The sequence below is a fragment of the Amblyomma mixtum genome, chromosome 6, assembly GCF_055824585.1.
Source record: "Amblyomma mixtum isolate Tamu chromosome 6, ASM5582458v1, whole genome shotgun sequence".
In the NCBI taxonomy this organism is placed as follows: domain Eukaryota; kingdom Metazoa; phylum Arthropoda; class Arachnida; order Ixodida; family Ixodidae; genus Amblyomma; species Amblyomma mixtum.
In genome coordinates this window covers 25,950,031-25,967,044 of record NC_143017.1, presented here as the reverse complement: position 1 = coordinate 25,967,044, position 17,014 = coordinate 25,950,031, and the positions used below count along the sequence as shown (strand labels likewise).

The 17,014-nt window shown below is 54.1% G+C and overlaps 1 protein-coding gene across 5 annotated transcripts in view; it reads right to left on the bottom strand.

The window, feature by feature from the left end:
* The window catches only part of Hr3 (nuclear hormone receptor 3 ROR-beta), a 167,741-nt gene that overhangs the window by 118,581 nt on the left and 32,146 nt on the right, over positions 1-17,014 (bottom strand). For 3 of the 5 annotated variants that reach the window (XM_089547689.1, XM_089547690.1, XM_089547691.1), the window contains exon 2: positions 6,815-6,955. The exons of the other annotated variants lie outside the window; for them this stretch is intronic. In XM_089547689.1, coding sequence (XP_089403815.1) covers positions 6,815-6,955 — 141 coding nt within the window. The remainder of the gene's footprint in view (positions 1-6,814; positions 6,956-17,014) is intronic. 5 annotated transcript variants of the gene reach the window in all.

Below are 17,014 nucleotides of genomic sequence, written 5' to 3'. Positions count from 1 at the left end.
CGTGACCGGATCGGCCACCCCTCTCCCGCCAGCGCAACGCATGACGCGAATGAGAGAAGAAGCGCTTGACCCACTGCGTGTCCGCTCAGCTGGCGGCGGCCAAGATTCCCTCCTCCTCCTCCCGAGACACCCTCGCCCGCGCGCCGATGCCCAGCAGCCTTCCGACACGCCGGCCATCTCGGCAACAAAACAAAACAAACAAACAAGAAGGCTCGAAACCGGCCACGCCGGCCCGAGGGACGGAGCTGACACAGACAGCGTTCGGGTGGACCGGACTCGGCGAGGCCGGTGCGCATCTCCACCTAAATGCAGTTCCCAGAAAGAAGACGCCGGCCGGATGGCCAACGAAAAAGATGCAACGGAGCAAGCGAGAAAACTGTATCTGAGAAATTGCGGTTCCCGACTCGGCTCTTTGGAGAATATCGTAACCCGTTGCGCGGTACCGACCGCGGCGGCCGACTTTCGATGAGGGCGAAATTCTAGAGGCCCGTGTGCTGTGCGATGCCAGTGCACGTTAAAGAACCCCGGGCGGTAGAAATTTCCGGAGCCCTTCACTACGGCGTCCCTCAGAGCCTGAGTTGCTTTGGGACGTTAAACCCCAATAATCCAAACCAACGCTAAAAAAAAAACATGGGGCAATAAGAAGGCTAGGGCACAGTAGACTATTGAAGGGAACGCAAGAAAGAACGCGTGAATCCGGTCATCGTCGAGCTTATAATAATTCCAGGCTCCTGGTATGCGCAAGGTATTTTGCTACTTCTACAGTGACTCGGCGATGCATGGAAGCGCACGGGAGTTATAACTGCCAGCGGATAATACGCTACGTGAGGCGCTTTGTTGAGCATTCCTACACGAATCCATGCGTTCGAGGGACGTGGCCCGCATTCACCGCGGTATCCGATCAGATGCGACAGCGAAAAATTTTCAAGTCGATTTCCTACTCTCATCATCATCATCATCATCAGCCTGACTACACCCACTGCAGGGCAAAGGCCTCTCCCATGTCTCTCCAATTAACCCTGTCCTTTGTCAGTTGCCGCCACTGTATCCCTGCAAACTTCTTAATCTCATCCGCCCACCTAACTTTCTGCCGTCCCCTGCTACGTTTGCTTTCTCTTGGAATCCACTCCGTTACCCTTAAAGGGACTATGAAACAAATTTATTGAGATTATGTAAAGATAGGCAATCCATCACTCGTCACTCCAGCGCAAGAATTTTTGAGCTAGCATCAATAACAACGAAGTTATAGGCGATTAAAAATCACCCTCCTCCTCTCCCCCCTCAACTCGTACGCGCGGGGCACCATAAAAAAATAAAGAAAACAGTTCCGGGACTGGGCTCCGCCCATGAAAACGTCATTCGCTGACGTTCGGTTTACAACTTCCGGTTGTCGCACTCGCGAGGAGCAGCGTGCGTCGGCAGCGTCTCTCCGGTCTCGGCGCTTTCTTGGATTGCGGCGCGCGTCGGGTTTCTTTGCTAGTTGGCAGAATGGACCCGGACCTGTTCCCGGCTCACACAATGTTTTATTTTTTTGTGCGCTGGTTCGGCCGTCACACCGATGCTGCCAAGTCTTGGTGTGAAACACCGTGCATATACTGAGCCTAGCTCTCGAATGATGTTGGACACCCGGCTGCGGGATCGCAAAATCGCGCCGCCCGACTTAGAACACAAGGAACATGCGGTATTACGGTCGTAAAACGGACGGGAGAGTCAAAGAAGGTCGGGACCGAGTCTGCATGTCGAAGCAGCAGCCGAATGTGAACAGCAGCAGTACGTAGCCGTCAGGCCAAGGCCCTCCGCGACAGCTAACGCTTCGAATTCGTCCTGTGCCCTAAGTAAATGCGGCACCTTTTTTTAAGTTCTCGTAGATAAAATTGTCTTCCATCGCAGATCATATCGTGTAAACGTCCATACCGATCGCTGTAAGCTGGAAACTCACCTTCCCGGCGGGAAGAAACAGTGTCGGCAGCGACTTCGGTCGAAGCTTCAGCTGCTTGACATCCATGCCTGACTATCGAACGAGCGCTGGGTTATAGTAGTAAGCGTCAGGTGCGAAGTGTCGACCGCAAACGCGGAGTCTTCGGCGTGCGTGCGACGCTGGCAGTCCTATGCGCTCCATCCAGGCTGCTCGCTCACGCACGTCTCTAGGAGTAACATGCCTGAGTTCAACACCTCGCCAGTCACTGGGTTTGCAGCCGACGACACAGCAAGGCGTATTCATCTTGGGCGGTCGAAAAAGGCACTGCTAGTGGCTCCCGAACTCGCGACAGAAAGAGGCGGCAGAGGTAAATTAAAACCATATGCGCGAAGGCAATGCCCTCGCTCGCGCTTGCCCCAGGGGGTCGCGCGGCAGCTCGAGCAGACGATTTTCACCGCTACCGGAAGTGTGCCCGTGACGTCGAAGCTGCGGCGGCTCTAGCGAATGACAGCGTGTGGTGGCCTGCCGACGTCATGGGACTAGTGACGTCTATCTTCCCGGTTTTGGTTTCAGAATTGCTCCCTACGAAGACACCAAGCGGCCCGCGAATTTTGAAAAACACGGTTTTTAAAAATTCATAATAAATTGCCGGCTGAGTTCCGAAGACTCATACTTGGTGTCAATGCTTCTGAGCATCACTTCTAACATTTGCAAGCGGCTTTTAATTCTTTTCATGGTCCCTTTAAGGACCAGCGGTTATCTTGCCTTCGCATTACATGCCCTGCCCAAGCCCATTTCTTCCTCTTGATTTCAACTAAGATGTCATTAACCCGCGTTTGTTCCCTCACCCACTCCGCCCTCTTCCGATCTCTTAACGTTACACCTATCATTTTCCTTTCCATAGCTCGCTGCGTTGTTCTTAACTTAAGCTGAACCCTCTTTGTTAGCCTCCACGTTTCTGCCCCATAGGTGAGTACCGGTAGGATACAGCTGTTGTATACTTTTCTCTTCAGGGATATTGGTAAGCTACCATTCATGATCTGAGAGAACCTACAATATGCGCTCCACCCCATTCGTATTCTTCTAGTTATTTCCCTCTCATGATCCGGATCTGCGGTCACTACCTGCCCTAAGTAGACATATTCTCTTACTACTTCCAGCACCTCGCTACCAATTGAGAACTGCTGTTCCCTTGCTAGGCTGTTGAACATTACTTTGGTTTTCTGCATGTTAATTCTTAGCCCCACCGTTCTGCTCTGCCTGTCTAACTGATTGATCATGCTTTGCAGTTCTTGTCCTGAGTGGCTTAGCAAGGCAATGTCATCAGCGAATCGCAAATTACTCAGGTATTCTCCATTAACTCTTATCCCCAACTGTTCCCATTCCAGTCCCCGGAATACCTCCTGTAAGCAGGCAGTGAAGAGCATTGGCGAGATCGTGTCTCCCTGCCTGACCCCTTTCCGTATTGGAATTTTATTGCTGACTTTATGGAGAACTATATTAGCTGTGCAGTCGTTATAAATATCTTCCAAAAAAAAATATTGGAAGATTTCCTACTCTGTTCTTCCACATCTTAATGAAAGCAACGAGGCGTCCACGGAGCCGCCTCAGGAATGCCGGAGAGGACGGTTGACGGGGCTCGTGGATGAAAGCGGCCTGCTCTCCCCGCGTGCATCTGAACAACGAGATAATTAAAAAAATAAAAACAGGACGCGAAGGAAGACGACTAACGCATCCAGAGGCAGCAGCAGGAAATGACGCCGCGAAAGGCAGATAATTGACAAACAGTGGGACAAGGGGGCGAAGATGGAGGAATGAAATGAAGACAGCGACGACGAAGCCGGGGCGCAATGAAGCGAGTAAACTCTCGAAGCTGCCGCCGCGTCTCGGCGTGCGGTCTCGTAAAAGGGCGGACAAAGGGAACCGCTCCGCGGGGGAGAGAGAGAGAAGCAAGGGGTGGTGAAAGGGTGGAAGATGCCGCGCCGCTCAATGCGGCGCCGTTGGCCGCGGGCACAATGGACGCAGGAAGGAGGGGGGAAGTAATCGCCTTGCAGCGCGGGCCCTCGCCACAGGTGTTGCTTTTTTCCGCGCCGTAATGACGCTCGGATGTGGGTTAATGCGACGTGCTGCCACTCGAGCCACGCTCAATGCGCGCGCCTTGGCGCTGCCGAACGAGCGACGTCTCCCCGGCGAAGTTCTATGCGAAAAGACCCTCTCACGCGCGCGGGGGATCGGTCCCTCGCTCGGGCCGACGAGGCGCCGAACAACGGCGCTCCTTCTGCGAGGAGCGATCACGCGCACTGTTCCTCGAGGTTCTGCCTCGGCAGTCGTCATTACGGCCGCGCAATCGCTGTCAGGAATGTCGCGGGCGTGAGCCGCTGACTAGAGCTCGCGCGCGGACTTTGGTTTTGTGTGGAAGCGCTCGCCCCCTATTGAGAGCCGCAAGCAACGTTGCGTATGCGACGCTTAGCTTGGTTCGGAGGAATCGAACAGGAAAGAAAACAAGCCGGCTATAGGGGGAAGATAACCCTACACCCGCTCGTGATGAAAAGCGAGTCGCAGAGTATCGGGCCTCATGCCTTACAAATGGTTCGTTGCAGAAACATTTCTCCCTCTGGTGCATTTGTCCATCCACCTTTTCAGGCTGATGGCTCCTTCGCCAAGACATCTGAAAGAAAGCTAATAGAGTAGAATTTACCTTGACGGAGAGTTGCGCCGAAAGGTTTACCTGATGAAAAGAAAAAAAAAAACAGAAGCAAAGGCAACAGAGTCCCGGGAGTGCTTCTAACAAGAAGCAAAGGCAACAGAGTCCCGGGAGTCCAATGGGTGCCCTCACGTTCATGCTCACTCGGTGCAATTCAATTCCGCTGGCATTGTAGTGAAGCACTGTTCACAGCAAGCCGTATGACTTACGTCGCAGAAGCCAGAATTACCACGGATGTGACGACACAAATTCCTGAAGTGTTTTTTGCTACAGAACATTTACGAACAGTCGCTCCTCTGCTTCGCTTCGGTTTTCTAATCTCCCGCGAATTCCTTTTCAGTTTTTTAAGCGATAGTCATTAGCCTGACTGCGCCCACTGCAGGAAAAAGGCCTCTCCCATGTCTTTACAATTAACCCTGTCCTTTGCCAGTTGCAGCCACTGTATCCCCGCAAACTTATTAATCTCATTCACCCACCTAACTTTCTGCCGCCCCCTGCTAGGCTTGCCTTCTCTTGGAATCCACTCCGTTACCCTTAAGGACCAGCGGTTATGTTGCCTTCGCATACATGCCTGGGGCAAGCCCATTTCTTCCTCTTGATTTCGACCAGGATGCCATTAACCCGCGTTTGTTCCCTTAGTCTGGCCGTTTGCGGTTGCCCTGTTGCAGTTGTAATCGCATCGTAACTTACTTCAGCCCCTACTGGCAAAGAGCCTTGCGACAAGCAACATATTTCTCTGCGATTTCTTACGCCATGACAACCATTGGGAACGCCCGTTGTTATTCTAGTGCTGCTCCGGCTGTTATCTAATCTTCACGGTGTTTACCGGCGCCTCAGGTTTGTTGCCGTCCATCCGTAATGTCGCTGAAATCACACTGTGGCCACGAGTGTCTTGTCTCAGAAGAGCCAATTTAGTTAGGCTGACACTTCGACAGTGGCCCGAAACGAAGTAGAGCACAGGATGTAACAAAAAACAACGATCACAGCAGTCCAAGCAGCAAGACCGACAGAACATTCACGAGCAAAACTTCACGACGGAACTTGCGGCACATGCGTCTACAGGTGCTACCAACAAGCATTCGTGCAAACGTCAAGAGCGCAATGGCGACTAGCACACATGCGGGGATAGCAAGGACGACCGACACTGTACTTTGCTAGCCGGCCAGATCGGTCTAGCAGATTGGTACAGGCACTGACACTTTTGGTTTTGCATAAGCTAAGGCGCAGGCAGCACTCAGCATCCCTATCGTTGGAACATTCGTGAATGTTAACTCGGTGTTTCGTAACAATACGAGTGTTTCCACCAGATCAGATTTAGAGCCGCTATTCGTGAGTGAGATTTGTTCTCTGCCGGAAGGTGTCCGTAAAAACTGGCTGACCAAATTTCTGCGAGTACTGAGCTTCACTGCGAGGCACACACGCCAACCTGGCACCTAGCGCGACGGCAGAAATTGGTACGTCAGCCTGCACGGATCTCTCAACGCTTACTTTCGACAGGCGAAGCAATGTGCGCCAATAAACAATCGTCTCAATGGATCGAAGTGATCAAACCTCTTGTAGACGTCTACGCGATGCCGCGCGCTTTTCGACGAATCAAAAGCGCTCTACGTTCACCTGCGTTACGATAGAATAGGCGACACTACAAGGTTTGGTTTGTTGGTTTATTGGTGTTTGACGTCCCAAAGCGACTCAGGCTACGATGGACGCAGTAGAGGAGGTCTCCGGAAATTTCGACCACCTGGGGTTCTTTAACGTGCACTGACATCGCACAGCACACGGGCCTCTGGAATCTGCGTTCAGAGAAATTCAGCCTCCACGGCCGGGATCGAACCCGCGTCTATCGGGCCAGCAGCCGAACGCCGTAACCACCGAGCCACCGCGGCGGGGTGACACTACAAGGCTGGGCGGGTGGGTGCGGATGGGCGGGGGAGGTGGCCACAGCTTTCCAGTGCCAGTTGTTGCCCAAAGCATTAGAAAGAAAGCACACCCCGAAGCACAGGCTGGCAAGGCGGCATGCATCGTGGCGTCCATCATAGCCAGGCAAAAATCGGCGGAAAGGGGGCAGAGAGAGAGGGAAATGGGGAGGAGCAGCGGGAGCAGGCAAGCGAGCAGCGCTACACACAAGCCATGCGTATAAACGGCGAACGAGGCCGAATCAGGCAGCAGCAGGAGCAGCGTGACTCAGCACTCACTGGGGGGCGATCTCCTCGACTCCCCCCAGGTGGTAACGCCACCACCGACACCACCACCACCACCACCACCGACACCACCACCACCAGCGGCACCAGCACGGTCGTCGTCCGTGAACCGGCACGACGACACGGTCGTCCCCGCTAGAAAGACACACAGGCACCGACCGGACATTGGTTAGCGCCAACACTTGCGGCAATCGACAGACACCGCGTCGGCAGCGTTTCCCACAAGCTCCGCGGACACCTCCTGCCCTCGCCACCTGCCTCTCGCGGCAGGGCTGTCCGGATGTCTCCACGGCTAGTTCTCCAGAGTCAGTACGCACTGTCGCCCTCACCAGCCTAACTACGACCACTGCAGGACTAAGGCCAATCGGATTGGCTTTCAATGAGAACCCTTTCCTGTGCTAAGTGCGCGCAGTTTACCCTCTTCAAGCTTCAGAATCCCCCCCAGCTTTCTGACGCCCCACTTCGCGCCTTGGGACGCTGCTAAGCCTTCAGCTGCGGGTTGGATGCCCTGCTATTTAGGGCAAGCAGAGGCTAAAACGTAGTTCTTGTTTCTGAGCAAACAACTAAGGGCGCGGTTCCTCGTCCACACTTTTGTGTAACCAGCTTTCGAAACCTTTCGCTGTTTCTATTCATTACAAGGACTGCTCGACGTTTCGTGCTCGTGGTTGCCCTGATTTGTCTTGCCGGCATTGTTTATGCAATGCCCCCCGCACAAGCAAATTTTGTTACCGTTACGATTCTCAGCGCAGTCTGTATCGCTTCCCCATGCCGCGATTTGCTAGAAGCACTTTAAAATGTGTTTACGCCGGCATCGTCGTACGCGCCTATCAGAGACAACTTGCGCTTGTGATGCAATGCAGCAGGTTAAATACATACATAGCGGCAGCGCGACCGCTCTAAAATCCCTACATTAAGCGTAGCTCGCGCCCGGCGGCTTACCTGCGCGAGATGGCCAAATACCGCTGCAGCCTTCCAGTGCACCGTTCATCAACCGACGAACTTGTCGCCACTCAGATGGCGAGCTGGTCGCGCTGTCAACGGTTCGGTGCTCGGACGGAACTAGAGCAGCGGGCCAGGTTTCACACTGGCAGTCTTTTTGGCAGTCGTCTCCTCGCGAGTAAGTGACCTTCGCGTGAACCCGGTTACGCTAGGCCAGATAGAGGTGATGCATATTTGCTGCCGCTAACTCGCTCGCCAACGGTCCTAGATTGGCTAAAGTGACAGAAGTCTCCGCTTAGCAAACCCTTCAAGAATCTTTACTCTGTACAGTGCACTGTGAAATCGATGCCCGTTCTCAAACAGAGCGTATGTCTGAACCCTTGTTTGGCGCCTTATCTCTCTCGTTGCTTCAGCCTGTCATCACTCGTCGGATATTATGCAATGTTAGCTCCACCACTGAAGCCCGGGGACACTTCTAAAGCTTCCTTATAGTAAACAGGGAAAGATGCACGACGCAGCAGGGTAACCACGCGGGCTAGCTGCTGCGTATCAAACATAACGAAGCCAGCGAAAAAAACGGGAACACAAGAAGAGGAAGCAGACAGGACAGCGCTGTCCCCTTCCTTCTCTTGTGTTCCCGTTTTTGTCGCCGGTTTCATTATCTTTGATGCATGACATACGTGGACTACAGGGTCCACTTGGTACGATATAGTGACCCGAATGCGAAGGGCCTTTGTGAGGGACAGATAAGACCTATTTGTCCAACGTAATCCTAGCGTCGCGGTTTGGAAGCACACGCCACATTAAAGTGATCAGCAAGGGATGTTTACTCTGACCCGTAAGTCAGTTTTCTACCACGCAGTGCCGAGAAATTCCAGCACCACATGCTTCGGAGGGGAATGTCCGAGCTTTTGGGAAACGCTGCCTGGCGTGAAATGATATATTAAAAATGTAAAGGGACACACTTTCGTTACAAAACAAAACGGCGGGTTGCATACATGCACGCTTCAGAAATGCTGCGCGTAACCCTTTGTGTACACAGATACCTTCCTTTATACGTCCGCTTTAGGGGGAACTTGGCACGTGGGGCGTTGTTAATGTATCAAAGGAGGCGATTTAAGCCACAACGCAGTTCACCAGATGCTCATGAGCTTAAGTACAGCACCCAAACAACTGAGAAAAAAATGGGCCCCATGTTCCTAGAAGAAAAAAATACGAGAAAACGAAAACCCCGATCGCATGCATGATCAGCAGGCGGTATATGTGGGCGCTACCCGTACGTCTGCACTCACATAATTTTAGTGATAAGAATTAGCACTGCTGACTGGCCAGTGCACGTCACCAGCAGCAGGAGGGTGCTTCACGCGAAAACCTTTTCTTTTGGTTGCGTTCTCAGACCGGAAATTGAGATTTGCGACCAGGTTAGCCACCTGTGCGACAGAAATCGCGGCTTCCGGAGAAATCGCGGCTTCCGGAGTGGTCCACTTGCGTTGGCTGGCGCCGGCGAGCCTCGCGCTTAAACACTGCGACTAGTGCCACTCTGCAGACCGACAGTGACTCCACAGCACCTCTGAAGCGATCGCTTTGGGGCCGCTTTTATCGTATTTTGTTGCTCATAAAATCAAAAAACACTGGTTGTAATAGAAGGATGCGCCGTTGCGAGGCAGTGCCGTGTAAAGCGTTGCCCGTTAAATGGCCGCCCTTTCCCACAGGCGCCTTGGCTGCACCACTGCAGAGGTCAGTTCTGCTTCCCAAGGGCGTCATGCTTGCCCGAAATGTTGTGACTGCCCTGCAGACACGACCTTAACTGGCACCCTCGGTCCTTACTTCGTCCCTCCCTATACCTTTTACGTCCTCTGGGCCCTTCTCTGTGCCCTGCATGCGTCCTAACAGTGTTTCCAGGTAACAAACAGAAACGGTACAGACACCTCAGTGCGGCAGAAGAAACAATGAGTACAGCGGCAGTTCAGGTGTTCAGTGTACAGCGACAGAAACACCACGACGGACGCTTCGGCTTTCCACCATTCAGTATAGCGGATCAGGTTTTTGAAACGCCAAAGCACAATTTCACCCAGCGATTTTGCAACGTTTTTTTTTTCTTTTACGCCCTGACCGGTCCTTCTGAAAACGATAACAGTAAAAAAGAATTTTGAAGGAACAGAATGGAACGTAGGAACTGTGGCCGTTGAGCCAGGCATCGCTCTGCGGGAAAAAAACTGCTCAAAGCATGCGAAAACAAAGGAGGAAAAAATTACAATGTCAGGCGTGTAGTTAACAGGCCCGGTTTTCGCCTTACAAAGCTAGACCCGTTCTTCGCCTTACAAAGCTGCGGCCGGAGTGCTAAACGCAGCTGCGGTACAGGCAGTATACGCAGTTCACAACATAGCCGCCGCAGTCCCTAACACAAGAGACAGGATTGGTTTATTGGGTTATTGGGGTTTAACGTCCCAAAGCGACCCAGGCTATGAGGGACGCCGTAGAGAAGGGCTCCGGAAATTTCGACCACCTGGGGTTCTTTTGACGTGCACTCACATCGCACAGTACACGGGCCTCTAGAATTTAGCCTTCATAGAAATTCGGCCACCGCGGCAGGGATCGAACCCGCGTCTTCCGGGACAGCAGCCGAACGCTGTAACCACTGCGCCATCGCGGTGGGTACAGGAGACAGGAGGAAGCGCGCATGACGAATGCGGGTCCGGATCGCACTGCGGCGCGACCAGTATTGCAGTGAAGCGGACAGCGTTACGAAGTCGACTATCGCGTAATGAAGTCTTCCGCGGCACCGACAACGATCTGCAGGAAAAAAAAAAAAAATAAACAGCACAGTGTGCTGCGCGGCTTCATCATCGGGCCGGCACCGCTTCCCCGTAAGAACTCCGGTCTTCACCTCTCCGTCAACGACGATGGGACGCCGATATCGCCAGCACCGGTGCGGCAGCCTTATCGCATTGCTTCGCATCAGCCGGGCCAACGAGTCGGAAACAAGAAGCAGGGAATACGGAAAAGCGCCCGAGCTCTCTCTCGTTAAACGGCGGCCGCGATTGGTCAGGACGATACGGAGGAGGGGCCCGCCGGCAGCGGAAGACAAGCAAAAAGCAGAGCGATGCGATAGCGACTGCGATCGGAGAAAGGGCTTTTTTGGCACGGTTACTCTTTTCGTAGCCTCCGAGCGACGCGAGATCGCCGGGCGAGCTCGCGAACTCCGCGAGCCGGTGGCGCGTGAACGACTCCGGAGCGGGCTTTTTGGGCTGCTTAAAATTAGCCGCCGGTTGTTTCCGCTGAGCCAAGTGGCGTGGGCGCCCCGCAGCGCAGCGTGTGTACGTACTTGGGAAAGGTACCACTCCGTCAGCGGCTCAACGTGCGCGCATGTCGGCGGCGGTGGTTGCCAAGCGTACGCGCTGCCGCGCAGGGAAAGATAGGGACGTGCCAAGAAGGGACCCGTTTGCATCGACGCCAGCCGACGACAAACACACAAACACGACAGAACGCGAGAGAAGCGAGTATCTTCGGGTGCCCTATCTTGGCGGGCGATCCGCGCCGCCAGCCCATGCACGAGTTTGTTTCACTCAGCGCAGTCACGGAGTCTCGGGCACCGCGATAACGGAGCGGGTTTCCCCTCCTCCTCCGCGCCACTTTTATTCATGCTTCTCCCTCGCAGCAGGCGGAACCGGCTTTTCTCGCTCGAAGACAGTTGGTCACTGAGTAAACAAGGTGCCGTCGTTCGCCGATCACAGACTCCGCAAAGAGGGAAATGACCACCCGCTACAATTCCTCTCAGAGCGAAGACTACCTGCGAGGTGTAGGGCTAAAACAACGCCGCAAAAGATGATGCCCTCACCCCCGCTTCATTCGCGACATGCAGCCCCAATGTTGTCCATTACCTTCAATGTCCTGTCAAATCTGACGCGGCCCACTTCTGAGGTAGAGGGCGAAAACGTCAAAGCGCCCTTCACTAAAAGCACTACCGAGGAGAAGAGTGAAGCAGTTTAACATCAAGGTGCGGCACAAGTTTTGCACAACGCGTCTGAGATAACGGCGTCGTTGTTAAGGTATAACCACGAACTAGTGCGAAAAGTGACGCCGCCATTTAAACTGCCTAAAATATATCATCTGTTATCGCTTCTTTTTTGTTATCGCTTCTTTTTTGTAACATTATGCGGATGAAAATAACGACGCAACACTCCCGGTTTGCATGGCCCACTTTTGTCCCACGAAAACAATCTATCAGCCACTCATGCGACTGGATGCGTGTGCGTACGAGCCTTAAATATTTCAGGGGCTGTCTCCAAGCCGATTGCCCACCCAGAAAGTAGACTTTTAAAGGACTTTAAATACGGCAACAACGCTGGCGCTGATAACAGCAGTGCAGTCCATTACGCGCAGACGCAGTTTGGGAGCTTCCCGACCTAAATCGCGAAACCGGGGACAAGCCGGCCCACGAAAAGGAGAGATAACCGAAGCAGTACAAGCGGCGGACACAACAGGATAACCCGAAAACGATGTAACGGATAGCGAGCCGGCCGCCGCACGCGATAAGGGCTCCACACACACACACACCTATGCGCCCAGCAGGGGGACACGCACGGCGACCCAGAAATGCGGAAATCGGAACGCCAAAAGCGGGCGCAAACTGGAAACAGAATGACGTAAATGCGCCCCGAACAGACTGAGTCAAGCCTCGGAAGCAGTTACATAACCCTGCCTTTCGCTTTTGGCGACCTGCACGGCCATAGGCGGTCGACAGCACAGTGGACGTTTGGAGATACACAATGCGCACATTTTTCTTCCTTAAATCAAAGGAACAAGAACGCTGTCTCCCGCTTGCAGCGCGTCAGAATGTATGCCGGAAGTTCCATGCGTCTCCCCTCCCCCTCCGCTTGCGACAACATGCTCCCGACGAATGGAACGCAGAGTGAACCCTCGAACACCTACAAAGCATGCGCCGCCGCGGTGGCTCAGTGGTTAAGGTGCTCGGCTGCTGACCCGAAAGACGCGGGTTCGATCCCGGCCGCGGCGGCTTAATTTCGATGAAGGCGAAATTCCAGAGGCCCGTGTACTGTGCTATGTCAGTGCACGTTAAAGAACCCCAGGTGGTCTAAATTTCCGGAGCCCTCCACTACGGCCATAGCCTTAGTCGCTTCGGGACGTTTAACCCCAATAAACCAAACCAACCTCCAAAGCATGCGCTCTGCTCATTCAATCGATGCTTGGCTTTCTCCTGACCCCGCATACCCGTAAAGACGTCACATTCCTGAGAGGGAGGCAGCTTAGGTTAAAATACGAGATCACCAATAACCCACAAACCCACTGCACGCAAACGCGCCCCTCTTTCCTGGCAAGCGTTTTTATTGTTTAATCTTCCACACGCCACATCGGCCAGCTGCTCGCCTTTCCGGTTTTGTTTGTTTGGGAGCTTTCGCCGATCGCCCTTTTTTTGATTTACGCCTCCTCCGACGCACGCGCGAAACGCCCTCAGCCCGGAGGGGGCCGGTCGTGGGAAAAAAACGGAAGAAGCGCGGCCAGAGGAGACCGGGCCTTAATGCCCCGCACGCCCGTCCGCGGGAACGTCTTCGTCCGCACCAAACAAAAACTGGCGACACACGACTTCGCTCTGCCTGCCGAGGATCGCGTGTTGTGGAGAGAGGCTGGAGCGGCCGCTCTCTCCATCCTCCCTCCCCCGTCTCACCCCTCCAGTTGTCCCTGCTCTCTTCGTTTATGGGACCATTCCTTGATAAACACAAGCGACACTCTACAGTGGCGGACTTGTCTTTCGAGTGGCCACGATTCCTACCGCGTCCTCGCCCCACCGGAATTCTCAAGCTTCCTTCTTACCGAACTTCTTTCTTACCAAACGCGGTGACGACGTGGTGAGCTCCATTTAACTTTCTTTTCCCACTATCCCGTCCCCACCGCAATCGGCGCCCCCTGAACGCTGCGTCTTCGCGTCTGAACGTTCTTTCTTTTTCCCCTCGTTCTAGGCCCGTGCAAGCCAACCTTCTCACACTCTCCCCCCAGCGCCTCGCACGTCCTCCCTGCCCCTCCGTCATGACAGTCGGGCTAGTTTTCGGCGCGTTTGCGCCATCATCCCGTGTCTGCCGCCGGTCCCGCGCAGCCGCCCCCTCTACAACACCGGCCTAGGCATCCGCAGTTCCCAGCGGAGCATCCTCTCTCCACACACGCACCTTCTTCGCCGGGCGCATGTGGCCACAGCGGCGGCGGGGCGCAAGAATGTCGACACGGCGACTTCCGGACGAAGGAAGGCTCCGGCTCGGTGGAGACCGCGGCGGCGTCTTCGTCGTCACGGGCGATAAAACAAAATTCGACGCCGCCAGAGATGAGCCGAGGAGGGCGAAACGAGGGGAACACATGACGATTCTCGGCCGACTCGCAGCAGAGGGGGAGCGAGCGGAATGAGCCCGCAAGGCCGCCCGGCTGCCGGAGCCGCCCTCTCAGAAACGCCTTCGTTGTGACGCGGTGGTTTTCTGCTCTGCGGCCGAGCGGAAGTTCCGCACTGTGGCGGCGACGCCCCCGCCGAGTTCTGATTCTAATGTTGCGGAAGACTGAGGAAGAGAAGCAACGAACGACACTGGGTCACAGCTGCTCGCAGAGTTTCGATGAGATACGCACGCGCCTTTTTTTTTTATTCGAGATGTTTGCCATTAAGCAAAATGAAAAAGGGAAAGAGTTATAAGAAGGAGTGCAAACAAGCCTCGCTGTGGCACGCACCTATAATAGTTTTGCGTATACAGCCAGGGTAAAACGCTCCTGGTGAACAAGCCCGTCTCCCCAGTACGCAATCAATACGTGCGAGGGTGGAAGGTGCAAGTTTCCGGGGCGTTGATGACAGTGCCGCACAACATCCCTCCAAACTTTCGGTCCCAGAATTGTTTTCAACGCGGGGGTAAAAAAGTAGAGACATAGCCAGGGCTTTTAGAGAACTGGCATTTGCTAAACGATGCAGAAAAAATTGCGTAGATTGCGTACGCATGCGAAATATTTTGGAAACGGCGTGCACAGGGGAAGGTACTTCGGAGTCGGATTGTGTGCCTCCTGAAGCCACCGATAGGACACCGGTACAAACTAAACCTCTGTTTGCATGCCAGCTAGTAATCGTGAAAATAAAGGAACATACGACGAGAGAAATTTGATTTCTTTTTTGCCGAAAAAAATCCCACGTGGAAATGACAACACAAACTGCACAAAATGGGAAAGAAGGAAATATAGAAAGGAAAACCTTAATGTGGGCACTTGAATCCTGGACGAGAAACCTTATATCGATTGATGGTTCACTCTATTCTCTCAATCTTATACCGGCGTGCGCTTTATGTAACGGTCTTACGTAAGAGGAACGGGCGTTCCATTTCTTCGGAAGCAACAGGCCTCAAGAAAATAAGAAGGCCTCCACGGGGGGCTGCATACCAATTCAGCTCTACAGCTTTCCAGGCTACGCACTCTCTCCACTCGGTTTTAGACTCCTTGACTCGGAGGGGCCAATTGGCGATGCACGCTGTTGATACGCTGCTCGTCGCTGGCTTCTTTGTCTAGCGCGGTCGCGCCTGCCCGCCTAACATCCGATTATGCGCGAGCAGCTCCGTCCGCGTTGTTCCCAGCATTATACCCTCACGCACGCACAAGCTGACCCAACTAGGATCGCACCGTTGCTCCTACACCTCACCACCTGTGCTTCATCCCCCTCCCCCCCTCTCCACTAACGAAGCGCCCGCCGCCGTAGTCGGCCTATTTCGGTGCAGCGGTACACAGGCACGATCGCATTCTACCCGTTTGTGGAAATCTACCATCGTGCGCGTCGATTAGCGTAGAAATGATGATGATAGTGAATTTTTATGGCGCGAGGGCATCTACGGGCACAGAGCGCCATGGCACAAGGTATTTTCGTTTGCTCAAGGTGGGTTCAAAGACCCGTTTCCCAAGTATTTCACCCTGATCAAGCCGAACACCAGGCCAGGGGAAAGCTTGTACCCGTTGTATCATCCGGCGGCACTGGGGTCGAACCCCGTACGGCCCGCAGGCGAGATTACAGTAGGAATCGAAATTAACCTCGCGGGGAAGTTACCTAATAGGGAACGTAAATGACCTCGCATATTACGGTGTCCGGTATCAAATGCAGGCTTCTCCCGAAGGAACGAGAACAATTGCAACGTCTCTGGTTGCCGAAAGCGCCCAAATGTTTTTTTTTTTTTCGGCTATTAAACGCGAGCTGAGCGGGCACGCAATCTGAAAGGACACATGCGGACGAACAAGGACCGTATAACAATCATGCGGAGACCTGTCAGCGTGCTGGCTGAAGCAGATGGAAAAGATGCAAAAGAGCTCCCCTCTTTGACTCCCCTCTTTGACTCCCCTCTTTGACTCCCCTTTTCAGTGACTTGCTCGCAGTACTTGCCCGCGGCGGGTGCAGACAAAACCACGCGCCCGCCAGATCTTAAAAAAGAAAAAAATGGCATTTACGAGCGGGCAGCAGTCCACTGCGTTTCAAACTCAACATGCTTTGCTGGCCACCATTATAGCCCTGGCTGCCTCGTCAGGATCCGAGTACTTTTACACCGAACCGATTCACTCCGGCGTTCTCAATTTGAGAGCGCAGTTTTTTCGGCCTCTATTTCTGGACATGCAGTTAATGAAGGGTCGCGTAGCACCCATGTGCACCACCTCTCGGCATGGCAGGCAGCACATGTGCCTTCCGGTCAAGGCCCTTGACAACGGCCCCGCCGCAGTGGCTCAATGGTTACGATGCTCGGCTGCTGACCCGAAATCCGCGGCTTCGATCCCGGCCGCGGTGAATTTCGGACCTGGGGTTCGTTAAAGAACCCCAGGTGGTCGAAATTTCCGGAGCCCTTCACTGCGGCGTCCCTCATAGCGTGAGTTGCTTTGGGACGTTAAACCACAATAAAAACCAAACCAAACATTGACAACGTGAAGCGAGGACTGCCTGGGTCCCGCAGTTACCGAGACGCGCGTAGAGACCTCGCCGCTGGGATCCCACCCTCCCGGCATCTCCCAGTGGCCGGTTCTCCGAATTAAAACCGCTGCACGGAAGTCTTCGCAACCTCCCGCGAGCCACGGGGGCTTGCTGGCCGCCTCCTCCTCCCCCTCTCAGAAGCGCGTAACTACAGGGCGCCCCCTCCCTCTCCCCCAAGGCCGCCGAGGAGTCGCCGCAGCGGTGATGGTTGGTCCCGCTGCGAGTCCCGTGATCTTCGCCCTATCACGCCCTCCCCGCACCAGTCAAGCCCAGTG